General features: G+C 43.7%; 1 protein-coding gene across 9 annotated transcripts in view; it reads left to right on the top strand.

Moving 5' to 3' along the window:
* LOC118982069 (four and a half LIM domains protein 1) overlaps window positions 1-21,895 on the top strand; it is a 63,994-nt gene extending 42,099 nt beyond the window's left edge. Inside the window, exons 1-7 of one of the 9 annotated variants that reach the window (XM_037038960.1) lie at window positions 10,320-10,387; window positions 17,520-17,701; window positions 18,140-18,314; window positions 18,934-19,103; window positions 19,571-19,757; window positions 20,325-20,524; window positions 20,913-21,895. In XM_037038960.1, coding sequence (XP_036894855.1) covers window positions 10,327-10,387; window positions 17,520-17,701; window positions 18,140-18,314; window positions 18,934-19,103; window positions 19,571-19,757; window positions 20,325-20,524; window positions 20,913-20,996 — 1,059 coding nt within the window. In that variant the 5' untranslated portion in view covers window positions 10,320-10,326 and the 3' untranslated portion in view covers window positions 20,997-21,895. Of the gene's footprint in view, window positions 1-10,319; window positions 10,388-10,552; window positions 10,656-15,995; window positions 16,070-17,148; window positions 17,266-17,519; window positions 17,702-18,139; window positions 18,315-18,933; window positions 19,104-19,570; window positions 19,758-20,324; window positions 20,525-20,912 lie in introns of those variants that run through there. The other 8 variants (XM_037038962.1, XM_037038964.1, XM_037038969.1 and 5 more) reach the window with 8 other exon arrangements.
* The last annotated feature ends 3,622 nt before the right edge of the window (window positions 21,896-25,517 follow it).

Below are 25,517 nucleotides of genomic sequence, written 5' to 3' on the forward strand. Positions count from 1 at the left end.
TCAGTTAGTTATGTGACCTTTAGAAAGCAAATGCCCATTTATTCAGAAAAGAATGATTTTGAGACTACTGACATCAAGCTACCCTTCCGCTGTAAAGAAGGAACACTTACAGGGTTAATTAAAAAACTCTGGTAGTGAGAGAGCTGAAACTCCCTGACACATTTCTATACTAAACAAGTATGGTGTTTTGTGCTCCCAGCAGGCAGTTAAGGTCAGGGCAGTGAGTCAGAGCTGTGCACTTGCTTGGTGATACACATCATTGACATGTTGCCAGTGTAACAGTCCAAAAGGACTTGTGTCCAGCTCAGGTTGCTCCTTTATAATCCACCCCTGAGAAGACACCTCTTATTTTTTTAAATAGATAAAAAAGATAACACAAACATTTGAAAGTCAAATACTATAGGTGTTTTGTAGCTTTTCAGCCTAAAGATTTGATGAACACTAAGTTTGAGAGGCAAGTCCTTCCCTGTCACTATCTTGTCATGGTCCCACACTGTATGAGCATGTGTGCACTTCATCAGGATGTTTTACTGCGTTTATTGTTTTGTAATTCATTGGCAAGGCATTGTGGTTTGGTGCAAAGAGAACTAGACTTGGAATCAAAAGCCACTTCCTGTCTGGGTGGCTTATTAAGTGAGGGTAACCTTAGCATAGTTGGCATAGGATTTCCAGATGGCAGGCATCTTCTCTGCATGAACAAAAATAATCTGCCATTTCTGTAAGCTTTGATGGGTGCTACCTGATCCAGTCCAAGAACCTTCCATCCTTTTCCCTTTTCTCACTCCCTTCCCTTGTAAATTTCACAACGTTGTTCTTTTAGCACAGCTGATCCCTATTGGGTGGGACAGGAAGGCAGTCTGATTAAACTAAGTACTTTTTGTACTCGGTCCATTCCATCGTTTTGAATATCACATATGTCGTACAGCATTGTTTGTGATAACAGACTGTAAGCAACTTTTAAATGTCTGCAAGTAAGGGACTCGTTAAGTAAATTGTGGTGTATCTATGCAGTTGAATGCTGTGTACATGTTACAAAGTAGAAAGTCTGTATGGATTAACATGGAAAGTTCTCTAAAATATGTTAAAGAGAAAAGGCAGGGTGTAAGAGTATGTAAAGTATATCACCATTATGTTTTTGAAATGGAAAAATGTTTATAGCTATCTATTCCTCATATGCCCAGTATCTGAAAACATATGACACTGGTGTCATTGGTTACGGATGGAGGGGGTGGGATAGGTGTCTGGGCACAGGCAGGGGGCGGAAACTTTGCAGTATATGCCCTTTTGTACCTTTTCAAAACAAACGTGTTTAAGAAGTCAATCCATACACACAAAAGAATGTTCGCAGCAGCATTATTCATAATGGCTAAACAGTTGAAACAACCCATGTCCGTTAACTGATGAATGAATACGTAGAATGTGGTGTATCTGTACAATGGAATATTATTTGCTATAAAAAGAAATGAAGTGTTGACACAGCTACGACATGCACAGGCCTTGAAAGCATTTTGCTAAGTTAAAGAAACCAGCCGCAAAAGGTCACAGCTTGTATGATCCCATTTATATGAAATGTCCAGAATAAGCAAATCCATTGACATGGAAAATAGATTAGTGATTGCCAGAGGCTGGGGGGAGGGGGTTAGGGGCTGATTACTGAGAGGTCCAAGGCTTCTTTTTCGATAGTGAAAATGTTCTGGACTAAGACAGGGGTGATAGTTGCATAACTTTATGAGTATACTAAAAACTACTAACATGTACACTTTAAAGGGTGAATTTTATGTTGTGCAACTTATATTTCAAATAAAATTAAGACAACTCAGTGAATTTATGAACATGGAAACTTTAAGAATCACCATGAACATATAAAATGATAAACAGCTTTTTAACATTTCTACCTAAGAAATATTTCCATTGTAAAATATTTTACATAGTATCCCTGGTAACTCCAGAGGACTTCATATCATTTAACTCCTTTCACTAACTCTCACAAGTGATCTTTTCATTTTATTGTTAACCGTAATGGAGAGAATTGTAGGCAAAACAACCAAATAAAGGAGTTTGAATTATATAGATTGAGATGTGGCTGCAGGCCTTCCCCAAACCCTGCCACTAGGAGAGAAGGCTCTGGGAATTTCAAACGAACCTCAGAGAAACTTTTGGGCCAGTCTGTTCTTCCTCTCCCCACAACTGATCCCAGAGCCGCCCCATGCCCCTACCCTGCCTCTCCAGGCTAGTGAACTGCCCCTGTTCCCTTCTGTGTGTCTTCCTGTGTTGAGCTGAGTGACAGAATTTAAAGAGTCCTTCCTTATAGGGTATTAGGCTGGAGCTCCTGAGTGAGATCAGTGGACGTGACAATACAGCTTCTCCTCCCCTAGTCACTAACTGTTCCTAGATTCTGGGTCATTGTGGATTATTGTCCAGCAGGACAATTGCCATTATAGCGTATGGCCTGTCTCCAGCTTGGTCAGATACCAGTCTTCTGTCAGTCTTTGCAACTCCAGGTGATTTAACGTCAATTTATCTTGGGGTGGGCATGACCACAATGTATCTTTGGTCAGGAGTGTGGTACACGGTGCATATTTTCGTTTGCTACCCCTGAGACCTTAGTCATTACTCTGCCCACTGAAGCTAAGTCTCCTCACAAAGCAACCTTAACTTCACCTGGGCTGCTGAGTCCTCTCTGTAAGTGGACTAATGAGACAAGGTCTTTCAGATCCACATCCTTGGCATTCATTCAGAATTAACTCACATAATGTAAAACTAAGCTATGTTGTAGCTGGAGCTACTTACTATTCTAGTGCTATACATAGGCTCTTTTTGTTGTTCATCCTCACAGGCCAACTTGTGATCAGACATGTAAACCACGGGTGGCCTGCCTCATTAATTAGTCACATCACAGCAAGCTCTTGTTCATTGTGTTGGAAAGTCTAATCATCCATTGGACTCATTGGGTCTTACTTGGTAGGAGGGATCTAGGGAAGAGCCTTCCTCACCCCAAAGCTGAGTAGGTGACCCAGATCTAGCAGGTCATTTATTTGCACTAGAGGATGGAGAGAGCAGAGTTTTGTTCTCCCTAGGTTTTCATCATCTGTCCATAAAACCTCTTTATCTGTGTGGGATACATAGTGTCTCTTCTGGGCTGTCCTACTGCCAGAGGCTGATTCCTCTGAGTTACTGGGACCTTTAGAATTGCTGTCTGGTGCCCTAAGCACTCTAAGGCCCATAAGCCTTACATACAGCTGGACTCCTGGCCAAGATCCTGAGCTCTTATCTCTTCTCCACATAACCCTTGTGCTTACTGTGTGCCAGCCCCTGTCCTAAGTGTTGCAGATATTTATTACCTTATTTCTCCCAGCAACCCAAATAATATGGTATTATTGTTATCTCCATTCTACTGGTGATCAAACTGAATCACAAGGAAGTTAAGAAAACTTGCTTGCACATAACCAGTAAGTGGTTGGAGGTAGGATTTGATTTTAGACATTCTGGCTCCAGATTCCTTGACTTTAGCCACTAGCCACTACACGGTATCCCCTTGGAACTTTATTTAAAAAATAGATATAACCATATTAAACGCAGGGCAAATTTCATATTATTTGTCTTTGGATAATGTTAGCTGTTCAGATAATCTTACATAAAATTAAGACTTTAATTTATTTCATGGAAATCTTCAAAAATAGCTTTGACCTAGTCTAAATGATTTTATCTGAATTCCATTGGGTACAATAATCACCCTCACTCTTTGTTTAGTTTTCAGTAGTTTAGACAATCTGGTCTTATTTACACTAGGTACATATTCACATATTTATTGTTTTTGAGTATCATACTGCTTGGAAATGAAGAAGAGTTGGAATTTGAGGTAAATATGATGTACTCTTTTCAAAGTGTGATCTTTGGTAGCTTCTGCCTCTCTCGCTGCAGACCCCTTGTTGTGTTCTACTTGCTGGACTTTGTGTTCCTGTCATTCTGTTCGTGTACTTGTGGCCTGGCATGGCAAATATATTGCTTGACTTTAAGAACTTTGAAAACAGTCAGTCATGCTGTTTGAGTGTCAGCTGGTTTAGGCAAAATCTCTGCTCCTCCATCAACCTGGTCCTTCTCTCTCTTGGGTCTCTTTCAATGGCCACTTCCAAGTTACCACGGCTGAAGTTTATGGTCTCTGACTCGACTTTTGCTGTAGCATGAGAAAATGTGCAAAGTGTTCATCTACAAATTGTATGGCTATCCCTTAGTCTTAAGGTGGGTGACAGCTAGCCTCTGCTAATGATTATCAAAAATCAAGGGGCATTAACCCTATTGACTATAAAGTACATTCCTAGATTTTGCACTGTCAGCAGTAGACAGATTTTGCTGGAAGCAGCTTTGATACGGTGCAAGGAATAGTGCCTTGGTAGTGCGGACTCTCGGGTTTTAGACCAGGAGCTGCTGTTAACACAGTGAAGCAAGTTGTCTCTCATATCTGGGTCTTAGTTTTCCCATCTGTAAAATGAGGTGGTTGGACTAGATGGCATCTACGATCATTTCCTACTCTGTCATTATGTAATCATTATGAAGATGGAAGCACCCACAGACACTACCCATTATACCCTGTCCTGACTATGTACAGACTGACAGAGTGCAACTTTCTGGGCAGTGAGCTCACAGCAGGCCACACACAAGATCACACTGGCCTTTACTGTGGTCTACTACTTACTTCTCATGTAATAGTGCCTGTCCCCGTAAACAGAATATCTGTTTCCACAGAAAGTTACTTGTGTTTGCTCTCTTAGCCATGAATCGCTGTGGACCAAAACCCTCCTGGATCCTCCTTTGAGTATCTGCTTTGAAGCCAGATTGAGACACTGCTCAGACACACAATTAATGGCCCTCTGGAAAAAGTTGGCATATATGGAGACCAAGTGAGGCTTTCACCTTGGGTGGTTTCAGACCTCCAGAGGTCTGATTGACCCTGCTATTAGTCAACCAGATTGACTAACCAAATCTAGACTTCTGAGTGACACCCAGGTTGTTGCTTGATCTCTTTCTTTTCCTGTGCCCCCACTCCTGTTTCTTTCAGCTTTTACCAACCTTTACTCAGAATTTCAGGTCTGCCCCCTGTTTGGGAATTGAAAATACCAATGCATAATTAGGTAGCATTAATTATAGTCCTCTGGTAATTGAAGACAGATTTTATGTTACTAGTGGAGATCTCATACCAGGAAGTATAGGCAGGGCTCATGAGGTATTGTGATAACATCTCTGCTTAGAGCACTCAATCTCTGTTAGAAGCTTTAAAAATAAAAAAAAAGTGGAGCTTATTTGATTTGCTGTTTTTCCCTGTTAATGGATATTAATGAATGGGATAAATCATAGACTACTGTCATGCATGTTTAGCCCTCAAGTATCTATCAGAGGCTTTTAATGTCCACAACAGGTGGGCTTGGTGAATGCCAGGAGTTAGCATGACTGAAAGGGTGTTTTGAGTCATGGCACATGGCAACATGGAAATAAAACCGATATATCACAAGTGGGTGGTAGAAAATAGACTGGAAGAGAATTTTAACACCTACAATATGACAGATTTATCCCTACCAGCTTCTCAGTTTTGTGGCACCTTTGTTTTCCCTTGGTCTGAAATTCTGTATGTGTGTTATATATTTCCTCCTAAAACTTGTTGTGCTGTTTCTTTTAGTCTATCATTTTTCTATTTATCTCCTTTTTAAAGTGCAACTATATTGTTTTATCTGAAATCGCCACAGTGGCTTACTATGAAAGCCATTTGTTCAGTGTTGTTCTGATGGTAATTTCTGGTTAGAGGTCCATAAACATATATGTAGGAGGCGGTTGGAATAGTTCATACATCTTGATGAAAGTGTCATAGCAGTATAGGAAGGGGCTGACTTTGAGGATAGGAGACATTTGAAACTGTTACAGATCACGGGATAATGTTTCCAAAAACCAGGCGGCAAAGGCCATGGTGCATGTTGAAATTCTTAATCTCTGTGTGAATATTATAAGGAAACCATCTAAGCCCTGGTTACTTGTGAAATGAACGGGTCTTCACTGGACTAAATTTTCAAGGTCCTTCACAATTTGCAGTGTTCTCTGCTTCACATATCTCACCTCATTTGTAGCAGGTCTTCCCCTTTCATAGCCACCCTTTTCTTTGCTGTGAAACTCAGGGACCCTTTAAGGGGCAAGAACTCCAGCTTTGCTTTCGTTTGGATCTTGCATGATGAATTCTCCCCTCTGGTGGTTCTGGTGGGGCTCCCGTGTTTTATTTGTTGATGGGTATGCCCTGAATATTGACATTTAAGCAGTGACTTTGCAAAATTTGACTTGTCAGTAAGCAAAAGTACTCTTCCCACCCTAAAGATTGACAGGAACATGAGATGGCAAGAGTGCACAGAACAAGAAATACTTAGGAGAGTGCAGCATCAAATCACATCATATCATAGTGCATGACTAGATGCCTAATCTCGTAGTTGGAGTCACTCAGTAAAATTGTTGGCAAAGGGACTAGTAGTCTGACAAAGTTATATTGAGAAAAAAACTTGCAGCATATTAACTTGTTAATAGTAGGCATGAGGAGAAGGATAATGTAAAAAAAATGAAGATCAAATGACTGATAAACCCACAAAGACTCCATTCCAGATTGTCATCAGCCTCTGGCCATGGCTGACGGCCAGAAATTGTCTGAATAAGTTTTAAGTCATTTGGAAATTTCTTCAGTAAATGAAAAATATAGTAAAGGGAGAAGGGTGACCACAAGCCAAGCTGTGAACGAGGAACTCTTGAGCTGTGGGCCAACTAGGTCACTGAATTTGCTGTGTTTGACTCTTAGGTTGCACTGCTTTGAACTCTGGAAGTTTGATCCTCCCAGTGGAGTTTCTGAGGTAGAGAGATGGGGATTAGATTGCAGTGCGAGAATCCCCACAAACGTGATTCCACCATAACCTCCCCAGTAGCCCTGTTTCTCTCTTGAGTTGACAACTGGGATTCCATGAAACGGGTTTAGTTATTCACACCTCAGGGGAAAAAACGCATTACAAAGCCTCAAGTACCACTCTCCCCCCTATCAGTGCTGCCTCCCCAATTTCCCACTATTTCCCTGATCACCCAGAATCACCACAACAGTGGGATTGTGAGCTCCTTCCCCTCTGATATATCAAATCTGTCCTTTCAGTCCTGCCCCACAGTGGCCCTTACATCCTTTCTTTCTTTTTCATACCTATTGCCATTGTTCTCATTCAGTCAGTCTTCCATTATGTCTCATCCAGACAACCGTGATACCATTCCACATTCTCCTCACTTGCAACTTTTTTCCCCCAGGATCCACCTTTCTTATCACCTCTTAATCACCCTGATCTCACCCTTCCCTTGCACCGATTGCAAAAACACCCTCGTGCTCTGGCTTTGCCTTCCTTTGTAGCTGGGCATGCCACCACTTCCACATCCTGTGCTCCTATCCTCACTGGGCTGCATCCGGTTTCTGGAGCAGGTCCTGTGATCTTCTCATACCTTTGTTCACACTGTACCTTTTTCTTGGAATTCCCTCTCCTCTTCGACTTGCTCTAAAGTCTTACCCATTTTTCAGGGACCAGGTCAAATATTATCACATTCATCAAGTCTTCCCTGATCCCCCTCAAACCTGATACGATCGTTGCCTGTGATAAATCTTGATACCATTTTATATTTCTTGTAATACTCCCTATGCTCTGCCTTTCCTGGCAGTCATTTGTGTATTGATCTTGGTACACTTGGGAAGAAAAATTAATCTTAATCTCTGTGAGCAGCAAAATACCCTGCACCACATAGTAAGACATCTGTTCCAAAAGTATTCACCTTATAAAATACATAAATGGGTGCGGTGGTATTATCTGTAGGTGGAGCCCAAGGGTAGGTTAAAATGTAACTACTAAGTTGTCGGAAGACAAAAATGTGTACATAACCTCTGAAGTAAAGGGATCACATGCAAGAGGGAACTTAGGACTTTCGATGCCTAACACCCACTGAAAAGTCTTCCTGATGTACACTGGACTGTGAAACACTAAAAGGTCTGAAATACGGCCTTCAAACACTGATGAGATTTGTTAATCAAACACCAGCCAGCTCCACCAATAGTATATAAAGATGCTTTGTAAACAGAACAGTGATTATTAAAGATATTATTAACATCATACTGTTAATGTGTAATGGAGTTGGCTCTGACACTAATGAAACCAGTAATTGTTCGGGTGTGTGCTAAGTAACTGTCAAGGTTTCTGAACCACTAATCCAAGACAGGGCAAAATCACCAGCTATTCTTACTGAGAAATTGTGTTTCACCTCACAAAGGGCCTTTTGTGTTTTGGTTTCTGAAAGTTGTGGTTTTGTTATTTGAGGACATGGGCGTGGGAACAAACCTAAGAGCAGGCAGTGGTCACGCTTCATCAAGTATTTAGGAAGGCACAGTTAACCTGGGTGAAGTAAATTGTAGATGCAATAAGTGCTGTTGTTATAGGGCCAAGCTCCCAGCTCACACTGAATTTGTGGTAGTTGACTAATTAATTAATGGCCATCAAGTAATGCTCTTATTTCTGTGTTTTCTTGTGTTTGGGGGCAAAATAGATTTATGTTTATTTGCTCGCTTCATAAAGCTGTCACTCTGTCCGTATTCTGTTGTTGCTTTTCAAAATGATCAGATGCCTAGTGGAACCACCAGACTTGCTAAAAGAATACACGTCCTAATGCACGGCTTGAAACTAGAATCCACTTAAGAGAAAACTGTTGGCACTCTTACGTTTATTGTTCACAGCACTACAAGGAGGGGCATACAAATATCTTGGCTCTATCTAAAAATACACCTCACTGAAACCTGAAATTTGGGGGTTATAAAGGTTAATCATCTAATAAAATAGAGCATTTTCTCGGAGTAAAAAGTTGAGGTTTATTTTAGGGGTGTGGTATTGTTCAGATGGGCCAAGCTCTCTGCCATAATGTAATCAGGCCAGATAAGGAAGAGGCTAGAGAGTTGTGGAGAGAGCACCATCACTTCCTTTCTTTTCCAGGCTTTTTTTTTTAGGATTATCATACAATTTGCCTTTAGCATATCCTCGCTTTTGCCATTTTCCAGATAACTAGGAGTTACTGATAATTTCAGCTGTCTTTTAGATGAACTTTTCACTAAATATTTGAAGAGCGTAAGAATTGTGAAATTCATTCATTTGTCCACGAAGCATGTGTTGCTTCCTTGCTATATGCTGGGGATAGGAAAAGAAGTAAAGTGTATTCCCAGGTGTGACCCTAGTCGGGGAGATAGATGAAGAGGGTCAAAATAAACAACGTGCATTAGATGAGACAGTGTCTGTAAGGTACTAAGCCAAGGCCTGTTGCAGAGTGAAGGTCAGCTGAGTTCCTTGAACTTCAGTGGCCAAAACCATGTTTAAGGTTCTGGGTAGGATTATATTTTGGTTTTATATGAGGCTTGATTAACACTTTTTGCGTTGAATTCATTTTTTCAACCAATAATTACTGTGGGGAACAAATTGGGGGAGGGGATAGGAAACTCAAGGTCAGGGAGCATCGTTGCAATTTTAAATGGGGGGGGGTCAAGTCACTGAAAAGGTTACTTGGAGTAAAGCCTTGAGGAAATAGAGGAGCAACTGTGAGAGGCTTGGTGCTGATGGAGTCAGTGTTGGGACCCTGAGGTGGGTCCAGTCTGGAGGGTGCAGGGGACAGCTTGGAGGCAATGAGACTGGAGTTGCAGGGAGCGAGAGCACAGCGGGTAGGGATGAGGCCAGAGAAAGAACAGGGCAGGGGGTCAGGGGGGAATTACAGGGTATCCTGAGGACCATGGCTTTTCCTAGAGATTCTTCCTGATGACCAGCCTCCAGCCATCAGTCGGCCTGCTCAGGTGTTACAGCATGATAGGTTGCTGTCTTCGTTTCCATCCATATTTTTGCTTCTATTGTCCCTACAGTGAAAAGCAAGAGATTTTGTTTGTGGGACAGAGTCTCTGCCTTGTACATAACAGGCATTGGTGTGTAAGTCTGTCCTCCCCTGTGCTGTCTGACACCATGGAGATATGTGGCTAGAATTGTTCTTTTTAGTAATTCTGCTAGTCAGGTACCTACCAAGGAGGACATAGATCATACCCTTGATCTCTATATTCATCGTGTGTAATTTCTTTTAATTATACTGGTAACATAAATCTACCTCTTATAGTTCCTTTTGTCATTAACAGCACCAAAACGACCCTTCATAGGGCCAAATGCAAGCTCTTCAGGCACATGAAGTGGGTTAACAAGGGTGGCTCAGCGTTAAGCTATGCCAGAGCTGAGTCCAAATTTTATTCCGGTGCAGGGGATGACTTTCTATGTGGCCTCTCTAGCTCTGGAGCTAATTTGGATGCTGAGTAGCCCCACAGGTATTTATATGTAGTGTTTGGTATTTTTACTGGGTCCTATTCTTCTCCCTTGGATCACCTAAAATGGTTAAGAATTTTCTAGTGGGATTAAGGTTGTGATCTCTTGGGAGGGGTGGGCCATCTGCTCTCGGTTATTTTTGTGTTAGCTGCTTCCCCTTAAATGTATGTTCACAAATGAGCCACAGCCTTATCAGCTGGGGGCCAGGGAGGACTGGTATAGGTGCTGCTCCTGAACTTGGTGTCTGAGCCATGGCTTCCCATAAGTCAGGTAAATGCTTCATATTCTTTATGTTTTATTGAGAAGAAGTTTATTAGGACAGTGAATCCATCATTTGCCTAAAGGATATACTTTCTTATTAAATGGATTTAGTATTATCTAAGTAGTAAATAAGAGATAGTCTATCTCTATTCTGTCCTTGCCTTCTAATACTGTTTCAAAGACAAAAGATTATTCTCACTCAAATAAAATAAGCAGTTCGAGTGTCTTATTTTTTAATATATATAAACATTTCACTATATTGTACATTTTCAGGACATCTTATGAAACCGTAAGGAATTATGTGAGGAAAGAAGGGGGCTTTTTGAGCTGGAAGGAGGAATATTTATAACTAAGAAAGTCCATAATGACTTACCATAACATATCTTCCCTTTTTGTGAACAATATTTTAAATCTTTCTAAAGAAACAGATATGATCCTTTTGCTATAATGCTTAGGTGCTATTAACTGAAAAGGGGGCAAAATTTCAGAACCTGTACCGTCATTACTACAAGAGTCTCCCTCTTGTTTTGTAGCCTGATGTTAAGAAAGCCCTTTGTTCAAGACATGGGGGAATGGGGGTCAAAGGACTAAAGGACAGGCGGTCTCCCCAGGCTGCCTCGTTCTCTCTAGTCAGCCTGCTGCCTGTCTCTCCTCTGTAGCCAGGAATTCGTTGTTGCTTTGTTGCCTTCTGACTAAGTAACGGTTCCCTTTCTTGGAAACCAGGCACCCTGTCCTCTCTCCCAGTTCTCAGATTAAGGGACAAAGTAATTATCAGTGGCAGTGTCTTAGAAAAATTATTTGTGACAACTTGTGATTGCCTATTCATATTTAAACAATGGCAGTACTTTTAGAAATGTCTCCTTTAGTGTTTTAAAACAAATGTGCTGCAATGAAATTCCCTGCTTTAATGAATGAATTTGCAATGTCTTCCTTGTTCAAGAGTTGAAGAGCTGTTTGTTTTTCCCCCACCCCCCAGGATCCATTTTACAAACATGGCACCACACGCTGGAGATTGTGGTAATCGGCCAACACACACATTCTCTGGGTGAAGGCACACTATTCAGCTGCACCCGTTGTTCCAATGGACCTTGAATGCATGTTAACTGGTAGAGTAACTCCCCATTTTATTTACTAATTGAGTGACAAAACAGGTACATACTGTATTTTAAAACTGACATAATCATAACACACCCAAACTTGGATTTTTAAATTGCACCCAATCCTGACTTTATTCTTGCTTATATAAATCTGGAGGCCATAACCGTGACTAAATTAGACCAATTAATAGACACCTTTTAGATGAGTTTTTTAAATCAGAAATTATTATTTTGTCTTGCATTGGGCTCATAGGTCCATGAAAGAAGAAAAAAGAGAAGTCCTCACTGAAGGAAAATCCACATTGCTCTGAAATGGGCTTCATGTGGAAAGAATTGGATCAGAATCCATTTTTAGGGACCATCCACATAGTGACAGGACATTCCAAGGACAAGAATTTACACATTCGTTATTGAACACTTTTAATCTGTGAGATTATGTAAATTGAAATCTTTTACCCTTTGTCCTTGCAAGTTGAGGACTGGGGTGGGGATGTATGTGGGAGGGAACTAAGATCATTTGCCATATTGTACAGCCATTAATTCCTTTCACGAGCAACTGCCCAGTGGATCACACTGCCCCCCACCCCCAGCACTTTATTTTTAGGGCAGGAATACAGAATGAAAAGATTGGGTGAGAGGGAATAATCAAACTGGATTGCCTTCTTAAAATAACTGAAAAATGGTAGTCAGGAGATTTGGCTGAGGGTGAAGTTGAACGTTTTGTACTTTTAATGACCACCAAGTGACTGACTACCTACTACTTCACCACAACTAGAGAAACTGAAAACACATGTTCTATTGCTGGTGGGTTGGAAGCTCTGTTTTCCTATAGGGAAGATAATGTGCTGCACATAATGTGTACAACATTAAGAAAAGCTTCAACTACGGACAAAGTAGCACTAGAATAGAATCTGGTCCAGGTGGAAGTACAATGGCACACAATGTTTTTGTTTAATAATCTCTATCCAATTCTCCTGGTACCAGATATAATCTAAATTGTGTTACCTGTCTATTGGTGACCCCAAAAAGAGTTATGTTTTTTCCCTAAATGCAGTATACAAGTGAAGTTGCTAATAACATTGCATCATTCTGCAAATGTTCTGTTTTTAAGGGAAAAAAACACTTTCTGATTTTCTATGAAATTCTATGAAAGACTACTTTTGAGCCGTGACTCATGATCTTCATTTCATTCCAGCTACTTAGGTATTTATTCCCAAATGTCTGACGACACCTCCAGGTGCATGAGCATGTCTATTACACAAGTGTCCTATTCATCAATTAAAGCTTCGTTCCATTTAGTGAATGTTCTTAGGAAAGCAATATAGCCTTTCTCTTTTGAAGCCAATATTTACACACGGAATGACTAACGTACTGGTATGTCGGACTTAGCAATTAAAAGACCAGAAATAACCTGAACTTTTTTTTCCACTTGGATTGCTGTTCATTGTTTACACTGTATATTGTACCACTGAGGAAAAACACATGGTTAGAAAAATGCAACCGAGTTATAACATTCACTTTTTCCTTAAATATTTTTATTTTGAGCCACTTAGGCATGAGGGAGAAAACGAACATTAGCATGAAATATGTGGAAAAATACACATAAGAACACAAGAAAGATGATTGTTGAATACAAATGGAATCTGCTCTAATGAGAGGTTTATAGCAAAAAAAGGTTGCAATGTTCTATTACTCTGATATGTACGTGATTCATGATTAAATCAAAAGCCAAAACTTTTTATTGAGATACTAAGATTTATTTAGGCACCCTATAGCATATTGGATGTAGTTCAGGAATTTTCTGAAAGGGGAAGCTTGTTTATTAAGTGAAGAATGATGTCTCTTTTGAAGTGGGCATAGCATGAAAATCAGGCCACCACTTTGGAATAAATATCAAAAACTTGGTCAGCCAGTCGCCTTTCCAGCAGCGTTCTAACCTGCTACGTCTGCAACGGACTGTAGGTTAGATGTCAGCACCTTAGGATCACAGGAGCTCTCCCCTGGTTTTCTGAAACAGAAATCTTTGTTGGGAAATGCTTTTAATGAAAGGGTTTTTAGAAGCTTAATGGTGGTGATTTGTCTCCGTCTGTCAGTCAATAGGCATCTACTGTGTGGCTAGTGAATACAAGGCCCTGAATGAGGTCCCTGGGGATCCTCATGTGTTGGCAAACTTTTGTGTGATAGAGGAACCTCATCGCCACATCCAGATGAGGGCTGCACTGTGAGGTTAAAACTAGAGAGCTGCCGTAGGACAGAGACAGGCGGGAAGGGAAGCAATGCTGTAGTTCTATGTATCCAAGTTTTGTTTAATGAACGATGTCATGCCCTTTCCCAGATAACAGCCATAGGTCAAGGCAAACAGATCTGGAAGTTTTGAAAGGTTAAAGGCTTCAGATTTCATGTACTTAGAAGCTGCTAAAGGGATAAAAAGTATTACTTAAGAGATAAACACCTACAGTATACGTCTGTCATCGATTAAGATTAAAGAGAGCCCCGAAGAAAAGATAAATGGCACCACCATTTTTCTCTATTTTTATTTCCAAAGAAGGGAAAGACGGGAAAGTATAAAGCTTTTCTCTCATCATGAAGTCAGTGCTGAACTGTGGCTCAGTTTGGTGGAACCTACAAATCAGGGTATTTGCCGTCTTCTCAGAAACTCTCAGCATTGTCAGTTATAATCTGTTTTCTTGGAGTTATTAAGCTCCTTGAAGTTAAGTAGCTAACAAAATATTTTGCTCTTGTACACAGTGTTGATATTTTATGCAAAATTTTGACATGGTAACTATCCCATCAGCAGGAATGTATTAACTCCAGCTTCCTCATAAGCACACTGCTTGGTTTGAAATAGTTTGGGATGAAATAATCATAAGGTTAGAAAAACATGAGATAAGCTAATTCGGGTTGCCCAAAGTTTCAGTTAATTGGCTTTATTGCAAAAGAGCACTAAAGTTCATGAATTTGCCATCAACATTGTTAACATGCTTGAAGTTTCTAGCCTCTTACTTATTAGGCAGAAAAGCCAGCATTCCTGGAAGTGCCTATTTTATCTCGACGAATAAGTGTTTCCACACACATAAAGGCTTGAGTCCACTGTGGAAATCAGTTCCAAAACTATGACCCTGGATTTTTCACACAGCAAAAAGAAAAAACAATAATGTCTAAAGCTAGTACCTCCAGACACCATTAACCAAAGGTGGATTCATGTAATTTTCCTTTTGCTTGGTTTAAGACCCTGTACTACAAGAATAATAAAGTGATCAGCAGCTTCATTGATTGTGACCTCAGGTCAACACGGTCTGGTACTTCCATGTTCATTGGTGAGCCATGGATTACTTCATTATCTGGATACCTAGAAGACATTAAAATGAGTAGGGCTCAAGGTTTTAGTCTATAAATAGACACTTTGGTAAGGGAGGACGGGTTTTCAAATATGGCCGAAGACAATAGTCTTTGAAGGGCTAAACCAGCTGACATTACTAGCCAATGTTGTCTAATCTTAGAGATTCTGATTTCCTGCCAAATGACTTTTAGGAGCCACTGATCATTTATTTTCCTGGCATTTACTGTTACTGGAGATTTATTTGGTTTCTGTACTCAGCTCTTTACAAGAAAGTAAATTTTTGTTGAGTTCACAACTTCTATATAGAGAAGCCAGTAAGACAAAGATTTTACATGACATGTGAAAGACCAGCAAGAATGAATTAAGGAGAGTCATTTTAAACTTGCTGTCACTGTGACAGGCACGTTTTTCTAGGTGCAGAGACTAACAGTAGTATAAAAGCTGCCCTACAGAAACTGCATAGTTCAAGGAGACAGACTCTGGTTTCACCGTGTCTCTACTTTTCATTTCTAATCCAGTTACATAAGGGAACATTTTGTTTTCCTTTCTGGGGGAAAGTGGTAGTGAGAAGTGTTATCTGGTCTGGCTAAATCTCAGAACTCGGATACAACTGTCTTGGTCAATTGTCTTTGCCCAAGAATGTCACTGGCTTTAGTCATCAGTTCTGTGGAAGCGAGAGGGCCTGTCTGTGTGCCAGCACAAACTAGAGCTGGGCGGGCCCCGAGCCTGATGCTTGTCGGTGGTCTGGTCCCCTGTTTTGGGGGGCTAGCTTCAGAAAAGGATCCAGTTCTGAGGGACACTTCACCAGCCTCAGCAGAGTCTGAGACACAGGGTGCGGTTTCCTTAGCTCACATACTGCTATTTGGTTGCCTATGGCAACAAGATCCAAACAACTTGGACATGTGTTTGTATAAAAAAAAAAAAAAACACTGGGAATGGGACCCAAAGTAGGAGTTTGGGGCTGTTCAGTTAGTGGAAGAGCTGCGGTGAGTACTGGGCAACTGCTCATTGCTTTTCCCTCATTCTTTGTGAATTACGCTGAGGATGTCTGCTAGCACAATAACCATGTTTGGGGGTAGCTGGAGAAAATAGTCGTCATTCTCATGTTTTCTGAGCAAATTAAGTATTTGTTGTTTATTTGCCCGAGTAAGTTTCCTTTTCAGGGAGAGAGGAACAAGTTAGCGAATGTTCAAGAAATTGAGAGCTTTTAGAAACTACCTTTTTTGGTGACAGGATTAACAGAGTGCCTTAGCAATGCTTGTCGTTGCAGGTGGGTGGTCTGGGATCAGGTAGGTGGGGGGAGTTCAGGAGGGGGACAAGGGGACTTGTTCCTGTGAAGGCAGTGGGAATGTTTCTTGGAGAATAATCACTTTAACGCTTTTTATGAGTAACTCCCACCCAGATTTGACTTTAAGATTTGTATTTTTCCAACAGCAAATGTCCTAAATGGTAGAACTTCATTGACTATATCTATCCACACTTGCTTGAACAAAGGGGGATGAAATTTTGGCCCATCACAACGCTACACATCACTCCAAGTCATTCACGGTTGCAAAACTTGCCGGCTCCGATTGAGAATGCCGCTTTAATCGGTCCTCTCTTGCTTGGTTGGCCAGGTCTCTTCTGAAGTCAGTAAACTACCTCGGACAAAATTCCTTAGGATCCATTCAGGGATATAAAAGGGTTCTGCCAGAGTTAAAGTAAATGTAGACATTTTAAGCAAATGAATAAGGATTACTTGTATGCCTAGCGTCTTCGTGTGGAGTCAGCAGTAAGTCTTTGTTCAGATTAACTGAATTTTACAGATGGAAGGAAAGTGAGGCTTCTGGAGGATGCAATCGCACCCCCCCCCCCCCGCCACTGCGCCCCCCAAGAAGTTACGGAGGAAGAACTGGGAGCTGGCAGGGAGATTGCTGGCTCACTGTCTAGAACACAACCCTTAAAGCAGAGGGTTTGGGTGCCTCCCTCCTGCACAAACTGCCTGAGCCAGCCAGCCTGTGACTGGCCAGGCATCTCTCCCCCAAGCAGCTGCTGCATGCAGACTGTGCCCAAAGCTGTGTGTGCCTTTTGTGTGAAAATACAACTCCTTCTCTCTTGGCCTATCCCATCACACCCCTGAACTCCTTCATTTCACTGCTCAGCACCCCTGAGCCACCCAGAGCCCCAGTCAGGCCAACGCCAGGTATGATCCACTTGTCCCCGTCAGTGTCCTGTGAAGCAGCACAGCGAGATAACCCAGAAAGGGTTTCTCCCAAGTCCCCAGGATTTCACTGGCCATTAGCCTTCTGGCCCCTGGGGAGCTACCCTCAGGGTTCTTTCTTCCCAGCAGTCTTATTGAAGTATCTGTTGCCTTGGTGCAGCTGTCCCCTGGAAGCCTCTGTGGCGGAGCACACTGGTCTTCCATTGGTCATTTGTTCTACCTGCTTGCTCCCGTAGGTCCCTCCAGGTACAAGGTGGGCACCATGGCCGAGAAGTTTGACTGCCACTACTGCAGGGACCCCCTGCAGGGGAAGAAGTACGTGGAGAAGGATGGCCACCACTGCTGCCTGAAGTGCTTTGACAAGTTCTGCGCCAACACCTGCGTGGAATGCCGCAAGCCCATTGGTGCAGACTCCAAGGTAACAGTGGTCCCTACATGGTTTTCCTGTGGCCGACAACAAAAGCTCACTCTCTCCTGAGTTTTTCCTCATCACTTGCAACCCCCATGTGGCAGGCAGGAAAGGCAGTGGTCTGGAGACAAGCTAATGGAGGCTCTGGCCCAGCCACCCTTGTCTCGCACTTTTTCCCTTGCTTGTGTCCTGAGCTGTCTCTGTGGGACTTGAACTGGCTGGTACCAAGACCCATACCAGCTCGGTTTGTTGTCCTCTTAGTCAGTCTTGTTTCAGGAACTATGAGTCTTCCATCCTGACCTCAGTGTCCTTCATGTTACTACCTAGAGCATTCACCTTGGGGCATCCCCAGGTGCACGGAGTGGGGTCATCTCTGCAGTCAGTGATTACACTCCCAGCGCCCCCACGTCACTCACAGCAACCCATCCCCTTCTGCTTGGTTTCCAGGAGGTGCACTATAAGAACCGCTATTGGCATGACACCTGCTTCCACTGTGCCAAGTGCCTGCACCCTTTGGCAAACGAGACCTTTGTGTCCAAGGATAACAAGATCCTATGCAACAAGTGTACCACCCGGGAGGACTCCCCCAAGTGCAAGGGCTGCTTCAAGCCAATCGTGGCAGGTACTGCTCACACTCACCCCTGGGGTGGTCAGGGAGGAGGCCTCTGGGCAGAGATGATGTGGGGCTTTGCTTGGGACGATGGGTCTAATGCTGCTGTGAGCTGCTCTTAGCTTTTAGCATATATATGCACGCATATATATACATGTATACATGCGTACACATATATGCTCGCACACACGCACACATTCGGAAACTAAAGACCACTGAAGAGAACTGTCTGTGGCAAGAGAAGGAAGTGAAAAAGTATGTAGCACTTTCTCATTTGGGTAGAGTAAGTGATCAAAGCATGCCTCTTCCTTAGGGTGGAACTCTGGGTTAGCCAGTCCCCTACAGAATCTCTGAAGTCCACAAAGGGTGTGGGAGTGGGGACTCAGGCGTCTCCTCCTCAAACATTATAGCCGGGGTCCCCTCCAGACAGATCTGGGTTGGCACACCCACAGGTAGGACATCATTGAGAACTTCCCCTCACCCCACTGGGTAGGCTCATCGGAAGCGTGAGGCCAGTAACTGCAGGGCCTGCATTCCCTCACCTCTGGAGGGCCCAGGGTGGGAGCTGAGTGGATGCAGCCCCCTGCAGAGCACTGTCAGTGGGGCTATCCAATCGCTTCCCCCCCTGCAGGAGATCAGAACGTGGAGTACAAGAAGACCGTCTGGCACAAAGATTGTTTTACCTGCAGCAACTGCAAGCAAGTCATCGGGACTGGAAGCTTCTTCCCTAAAGGGGAGGACTTCTACTGCGTGACTTGCCATGAGGCCAAATTTGCCAAGCATTGCGTGAAGTGCAACAAGGTACGTTGTCCAGGGAGTTCTGCATGGACTGTTGTTCCTAGAAGCGTTTGACAGTTGACAGAGCACTTGCACACACACTATCCCATTCCATCCCCACGACAGCCCTGTGACGTGGGAATTATTATGCTCATTTTACAGATGAGGAGACTGGTAGTAGAAAGCAGTGCCTGGGCCAATTCAGGCTGTCCCGAAAGGTGCTCCGCATGGAAGCACGGGTAGCCCTGGCTCTAGAGGCCCTGCCTCCGCCACCTTGTTGCTGTGTAACCTTGCACAGAGGCTCGCCTTCTCTGAGCCTCGGTGTCTTCATTTGTAACTTGGGGATAATAATAGCACCTGCCTCCCATGGCCGTTGTGGCGATTAAATGAGATATTGTAGACCAAAGCGCCCAGCACAGTGCCTGGCACATAGTAGGCATTCAACAAAATGGTTGTTGAATCTGAATCCGGTGCTACACTCCCTGGTCTAGGCCATCACATCTGGAGGAATCACTTACCAGGATCAGCCCTGGCATGCCGAGTGCTTTGTGTGTGTTACCTGCTCTAAGAAGCTGGCTGGGCAGCGTTTCACCGCTGTGGAGGACCAGTATTACTGCGTGGATTGCTACAAGAACTTTGTGGCCAAGAAGTGTGCTGGATGCAAGAACCCCATCACTGGTAGGCTAAAGAGTCCTTGCTAAGTCGGCCAGGCTAGGTTTTGCGCATGGTAACCATCTCTCATTTTTCTACTTTGTCAGTTTCATCCACAAAGGCCCCAAAGAATGCCCCTGCCCCTTGCCATTGTGGTCCCAAAGAGTTTAAGAGTTTGAATTCTCCCCCAGGCCAGGTTAGCGTTTGTAATACAGAACATTTCCTGACTGCTGCTGACTAAAGATGCTGTGCTGCGAAGTTCACGAGCCTGAGACCCACACCCATGCCATGGGCAGGCACTGCACGTGGGGTTCTGTGGGGGAGGGGGAGAATGGGATGAAGCTGGGTAGAGGCCAGGGGGAGGGGGGGAGGCTGAAGAGCTGTAGGCTGGGATCCTAACATCCCATAGCTGAGGGCTAGCTCAGAGGTGCCTGTGGGCAGCTGTGTTGCGATCAGAAGCCGAGCTAATCACTTCATTCCTCATCTCGCGCCGCGATCCACGTGCCCTGGGCCCTTTTCCCCCCCGCCTCCACCGTTCCCATCACCCCGGGGAGCCTTGAAATGTACATTTGAGAAGACTTTTGCCATCCTCAGGGAAAAGGACTGTGTCAAGAGTGAGCCACCCAGTCTCTAAAGCTAGGAAGCCCCCAGTGTGCCACGGGAAACGCTTGCCTCTCACCCTGTTTCCCAGCGCCAACCTCCGGGGCAGGCATCCGGGTGGAGAGAGGACTTGTCCCTCGTGGGTGGTGGTTCTTTATAGAAAAAATCGAAGCTTAGCAGCTCCTCGAGGCCCGGTAAGTGCACACCCCACAAACAGCCCAAGTTTGCCTCCTGGTGGCCACTTTGATGCCATGGCCCTGACCTAAATCAAAGAAACTGGTTATGCTGGGAGGTTGGTGCAAGCGTCACAGGGCGATTGCAGTGGCATGGGAATGTGGGTTCTTTACATCAGAGAAGCCCTTGGCTGAGCTCTGGCATCTTCTCAGGTCCTTGAGAACCGTAGCACGGTCACAGTGGCATGGTGTGGGGGACAGATCGCGGTGGAGAGGGGTGGCCTGGGGACCGGGCAGAAGCTGCCCCTGCGTGCTTGTTGTTGGCTGTGTAAATGGGCAAGGCAGTGGTGTATCTCTCACCTGTATTCACTGAGCTGTCTCTTCTGTTCTCTTTTGTGTTTTCCCACAGGGTTTGGTAAAGGCTCCAGTGTGGTGGCCTATGAAGGACAATCCTGGCACGACTACTGCTTCCACTGCAAAAAGTGCTCCATGAATTTGGCCAACAAGCGCTTTGTTTTCCATCAGGAACAAGTGTATTGCCCCGACTGTGCCAAAAAGCTGTAAAGTGACAGGGGCTCCTGTCCTGTAAAATGGAATTGAATCTTGTTCTTTGTGTCCTCACCCTCTGCCCTACACCATCCATAGGGAAAGAGTGGCCTTTCACTTCTTCAAAGTTGTTCCTTCTGTCTTTTCTCCCATTTTACAGTATTACTCAAATAAGGGCACACAGTGATCATACTAGGATGTAGCAACAAGTAACTCCTCAGCAAAGTTAATTTTGCAATGGCTGCAGTTTAAAAAATGAACACTTAGATAGATCGACTCTTCTGCATGTTTATCATAGAGCAGAAAAGTGCTGACCATTTAGCTGCTTAGTGATGTAAGCAAGAAGCCTAAGAGATAAAGCTCCCACTGAGGTGCCCTTCGTGACTCAGCTGGGACCCACTGTCATCACACGACACAGAGTTGCAGCGGCTGCTCCAACTCGCTGCTCACCCTCTTTTGTGAGCAGAAAGAGAACTTACTGAAATGCATGGTTTAACTTCCTCATCAAAACCTTCCTTCTGTTCTTTTGTGCTTTTGATTGACTAATATACATTTCTAGAAATTAACATTTGAACTTAGCTGTGATTCTAAACTGACCTTTTACCTGTACTAATATTTTGAGTTCCCTGTGTGCTGTGTTTTCTCAGTGTTCCTACTGCCAAGCATGGAACATGCAGGTGATTTGGAAAGTGTAGGCAGATCTGAAAAAAACGAGCCTGTTTCAGAGGAATATCGTCACCATGAATACTTCTGGAAGCTTAACAAAACTAACCCACCTGTCGTTTTTCTCTTTTTAATAATATTTTGTTTTAGTATTAATAGCAACATGGTTTATGGGTTTGGAGACTTGCATGAAAATATTTTAGCCCGCTCAAATGTTCCTGCAGTTTTGAAATCATCCCACAAAAGTAACCATGACACTCTAGAGGGGTAGGTGAGCAGGCACGGGGACTGTCATTGACACACGGATGTGACATTTCCAAACAGCTGAGTTGAAACCCTTGTAACATAGTTGTTGTCTCTGCTCTTTGTCTCTGTGTTAAAGAGGCCAGCCAATGCCCCTTCTCTTGTGATTTTTAGGACTGTTCCTCAAGAGCTTAGCTGGGTCTCTGGGGGAGTGAGGAGGTCGCCATCCTCACAGGCAGATTTCCCTGTGTTGCTTACCTGAGAGGCAGGAGCACCTACTTACTGTATTCTAGCTACATTGTTATATTGTATAGTAGAATGAGACAATATCAAAAGTGAACATGTAATGACAATACATATTAACATTCTCTTAGCAGTGGTTAGAGAAGCCGATGCCCCATTTCTACATTTTGTCATTAGCTATTATTATCTAATGTTTCAGTGTATCCTTACAGAAATAAAGCAGCATATAAATAACTTGCCTCCCATCTTTTCATTCTGCTGGGTGGAATTGCTATAAGGTGATACTACTGATGCACAAACCTGAATGACTTCTTTCCTTCAGAAATGTAGTTCAGTGCGATTGCACAGATTACAAACAAAACAAAACTATAACAGCACTTGGATCTAATTAAAAACAACAAAAACCCATTCTGACTCAAAACAGCATTTCCCAGATGTTCTCATCCCTTAAAGGGGGCAGATTTATTGTCTTTGGCTGGGGAATGGGGGTGGGGAAGGAACTGCAGCTGAAGCATGCCACAGAGAAATCATCAAGATCCCTATATTGTTGGCTACCCTTCCCCTGTGCCCTCTAGAGCCCCGGACTCCTGTTGAACACTGCCATGTTCTCAACTGCTGCCCTCCATGGTTGGGTATTCAGAAGAATCTCATGCCCCATTGTGGACAGTATTTATTTGGCAGGCTGCTCATTTGTGCCCAAGGACTTCAGTTAGGGGTGGGGGCCGGAGGTTGCAGCTTCTACATCACTGCTACACACCTGGTGCTCCTGTTCTCGAGCCCTTCAACCTACCCACCCCTGTATGATTGTTGCAGGGCGACAGTGCAGGTCAGGTGAAACAGGTGTGCTGTGCCGTCCCACATGATGGAAGGGTCACCAGGCCATAAGGGCACCTAGTCAAACTGTATTTCAACTAAAGACAGACTTGGAAGGAGAGGGGCATAGTCTTTGATGAGCCTTAGGCGCAGGGAAATAAAAGCAAAGGGCATTGGATTGTAATGTCTTAGAAGGGAATCAGGACCTGTCAGAAACCATGAGCATTTTTGAGTGGGGAATATCCCCTTGTGTTTCCCTGGAATAATGAGCAACCCTTAAAACAATGACAAGTCCTATCTGCTCTCCCTGGCAAGGGATGGAGGCCAGAGGGGCAAGTCTTGGACAGAGAGGGAAAACCTCCCCACCCCATTCACTCAAGATGGGCACTGGTTTACATGCTCTCCATAGGCAGAGACGATGACACCCTCTACCTCTGCTTGCTTCACTTCAGCAAACCCTGGACCGTCTATCATCCAATGGTCTTCTAACCATACATTCTTCCCTTCCTGGTCCTCCTGTCTTTGCCTTTCAGTCCATGGTCCCAGGTTCTTCTCTCAGCCCCTCCCAGCCCTTACTTCCCTCCCACTTCCATCCATCTCTGCCCTAGATTCAATGGTCTATCACTTCGACCATTCTTACCCCCCACCCCCTCAATCATGTTACACTTTTACCTGCCTTTTCCAGGTGGCCTGCAAAACCCCAGCCAGCCCACACCAGGGCTGAAAAGCTCTGCAGAGAAAAACCCACACAGTTACAGATTGCAGCCACCAGTATTGCATGAACTGCTGGCAGCCCTCAACCCTGGAACTCGACTCCACCATTTCCTCCATATCCCTAACAGACTTCCTCCACCACTTTCCTCACCCAGGAAACACCCATGGGAGTCAGTCTCTGGCTATTGCAGGCCACACGATGCCTCCTCTTAACATTTGAGCATCATTAGAAGTAAAAACACCTCATACACTTATAGTGAACCCTTACAGCCAACACTGTACTCTTGCCCCCCACCCCACTTTCTAGATAAGAAAACACATTCAGGGAGGTTATGAGGTTTGCCTAAGGTCACACAGTAAGTCACGAATCACCCCACTCGACACACATGTAGCCTGTCCCTTATTCACACTGCATTATCATGGGAATAGTGAGCTCCCTTAGGGCAGGGACTGACATATCACAAGGAAACTATCATGCTCACTGCTTAGTACTTCATGTTGAGTGTCAACCACAAGACTAAGGAGGGAGGGGAAATTTCAGGTAACCAATTTTCAGCAGAAAAACCTTTCTCTCAAAATTAAGGGGAGCAGGATATCAAGAACATACCTACTTGTGGTTAACAGGGTGGGTTCTGGAGCCCAACTGCTACTGCCTTCCTGTTTTCTGGTTATGAGCCCTAGAGTCAGTTATTTAACCTCCTTGGGCATTTTTCCTTGCCTGTAAAATGAGATGTAGAGTTCATACATTGACCCTGGCTGCTGTCGCTCAGTGGACTGAGCACTGGCCTATGAGTCAAAGGGTCACCAGTTCGATTCCCAGTCAGGCAGGGCACGTGCCTGGGTTTTGGGCCAAGTCACCAGTAGGGAGGCACGTGAGAGGCCACCACACAGTTTTGCTCCCTCTCTCCTTCCCTTCCCCTCTCTAAAATAGGATCTTGAAAGAATTCCTACATTGCAGAATCACATCCAGATTTCAGAATACAAGTGCTTACCAGGGTGACTGACACCCAGTAAAAGCAGTCAATAAACTTTAGCATTAGTGGTAACTTGGTACTTAAATTGTTCAGGAATTCATGACAAGCGCTGAAACTGACAAGTACCAAATGATGAAGCATCTTCTCTTGTGGGGCAGCATCATGACTCATACAAGTTGCAGCAAGTGCAATGACTTCTGAGCAAGTCCAAGTGCTGAAACATTTTTTCATCAAAATGCAACAAGTAAAGTTCACAAGTTCTGAAGCTGACGAGTACCAAGGTATGACTATATCATGTACATCAGCAAAGAAAGTGTATGAATTACCATGCAAACCACAGGACACTGTTCCCAGTCCCTAAGCAGTATGGGGTGCTGGTTTTAGATTCAGACAAGACAGGTTTGAACCAGTTTTTTCTAGTTAAGTGACCTTGAACAAATGCCAGTCCCCACAAATCTCAATGTCCTCCTCGATAAAAATGAATACACATACCTTATAGGATTTTTGTGAGGGTTTAAATCAAATGAGGGCTTATCAAGTACCTGGCATATAGTACGTGCAAACTTAATGACAGTTATTATAACATTGTTGATAAAGTTATTGGACACACCTGTCGGGAAACACTGGAACTGGATTGGTGGAGAGACTGAGGCAGACTCTGGGGGCCTGCTTCACCGATCCAAGCCTGGAGGCACTGCAAGTAACACAGGGAATTGACCCATGATAAAATGTGAGCCTGCCTCCAGGCTTTTGCTTCTCGACACTAGCTACTGTTTTATTAGTTCCAATTCCCCAGCTCTTGCCATAATGAGTTAATT

This window comes from Sturnira hondurensis, unplaced genomic scaffold (genome assembly GCF_014824575.4).
Source record: "Sturnira hondurensis isolate 20B ecotype Veracruz unplaced genomic scaffold, ASM1482457v3 Scaffold0024912, whole genome shotgun sequence".
In the NCBI taxonomy this organism is placed as follows: domain Eukaryota; kingdom Metazoa; phylum Chordata; class Mammalia; order Chiroptera; family Phyllostomidae; genus Sturnira; species Sturnira hondurensis.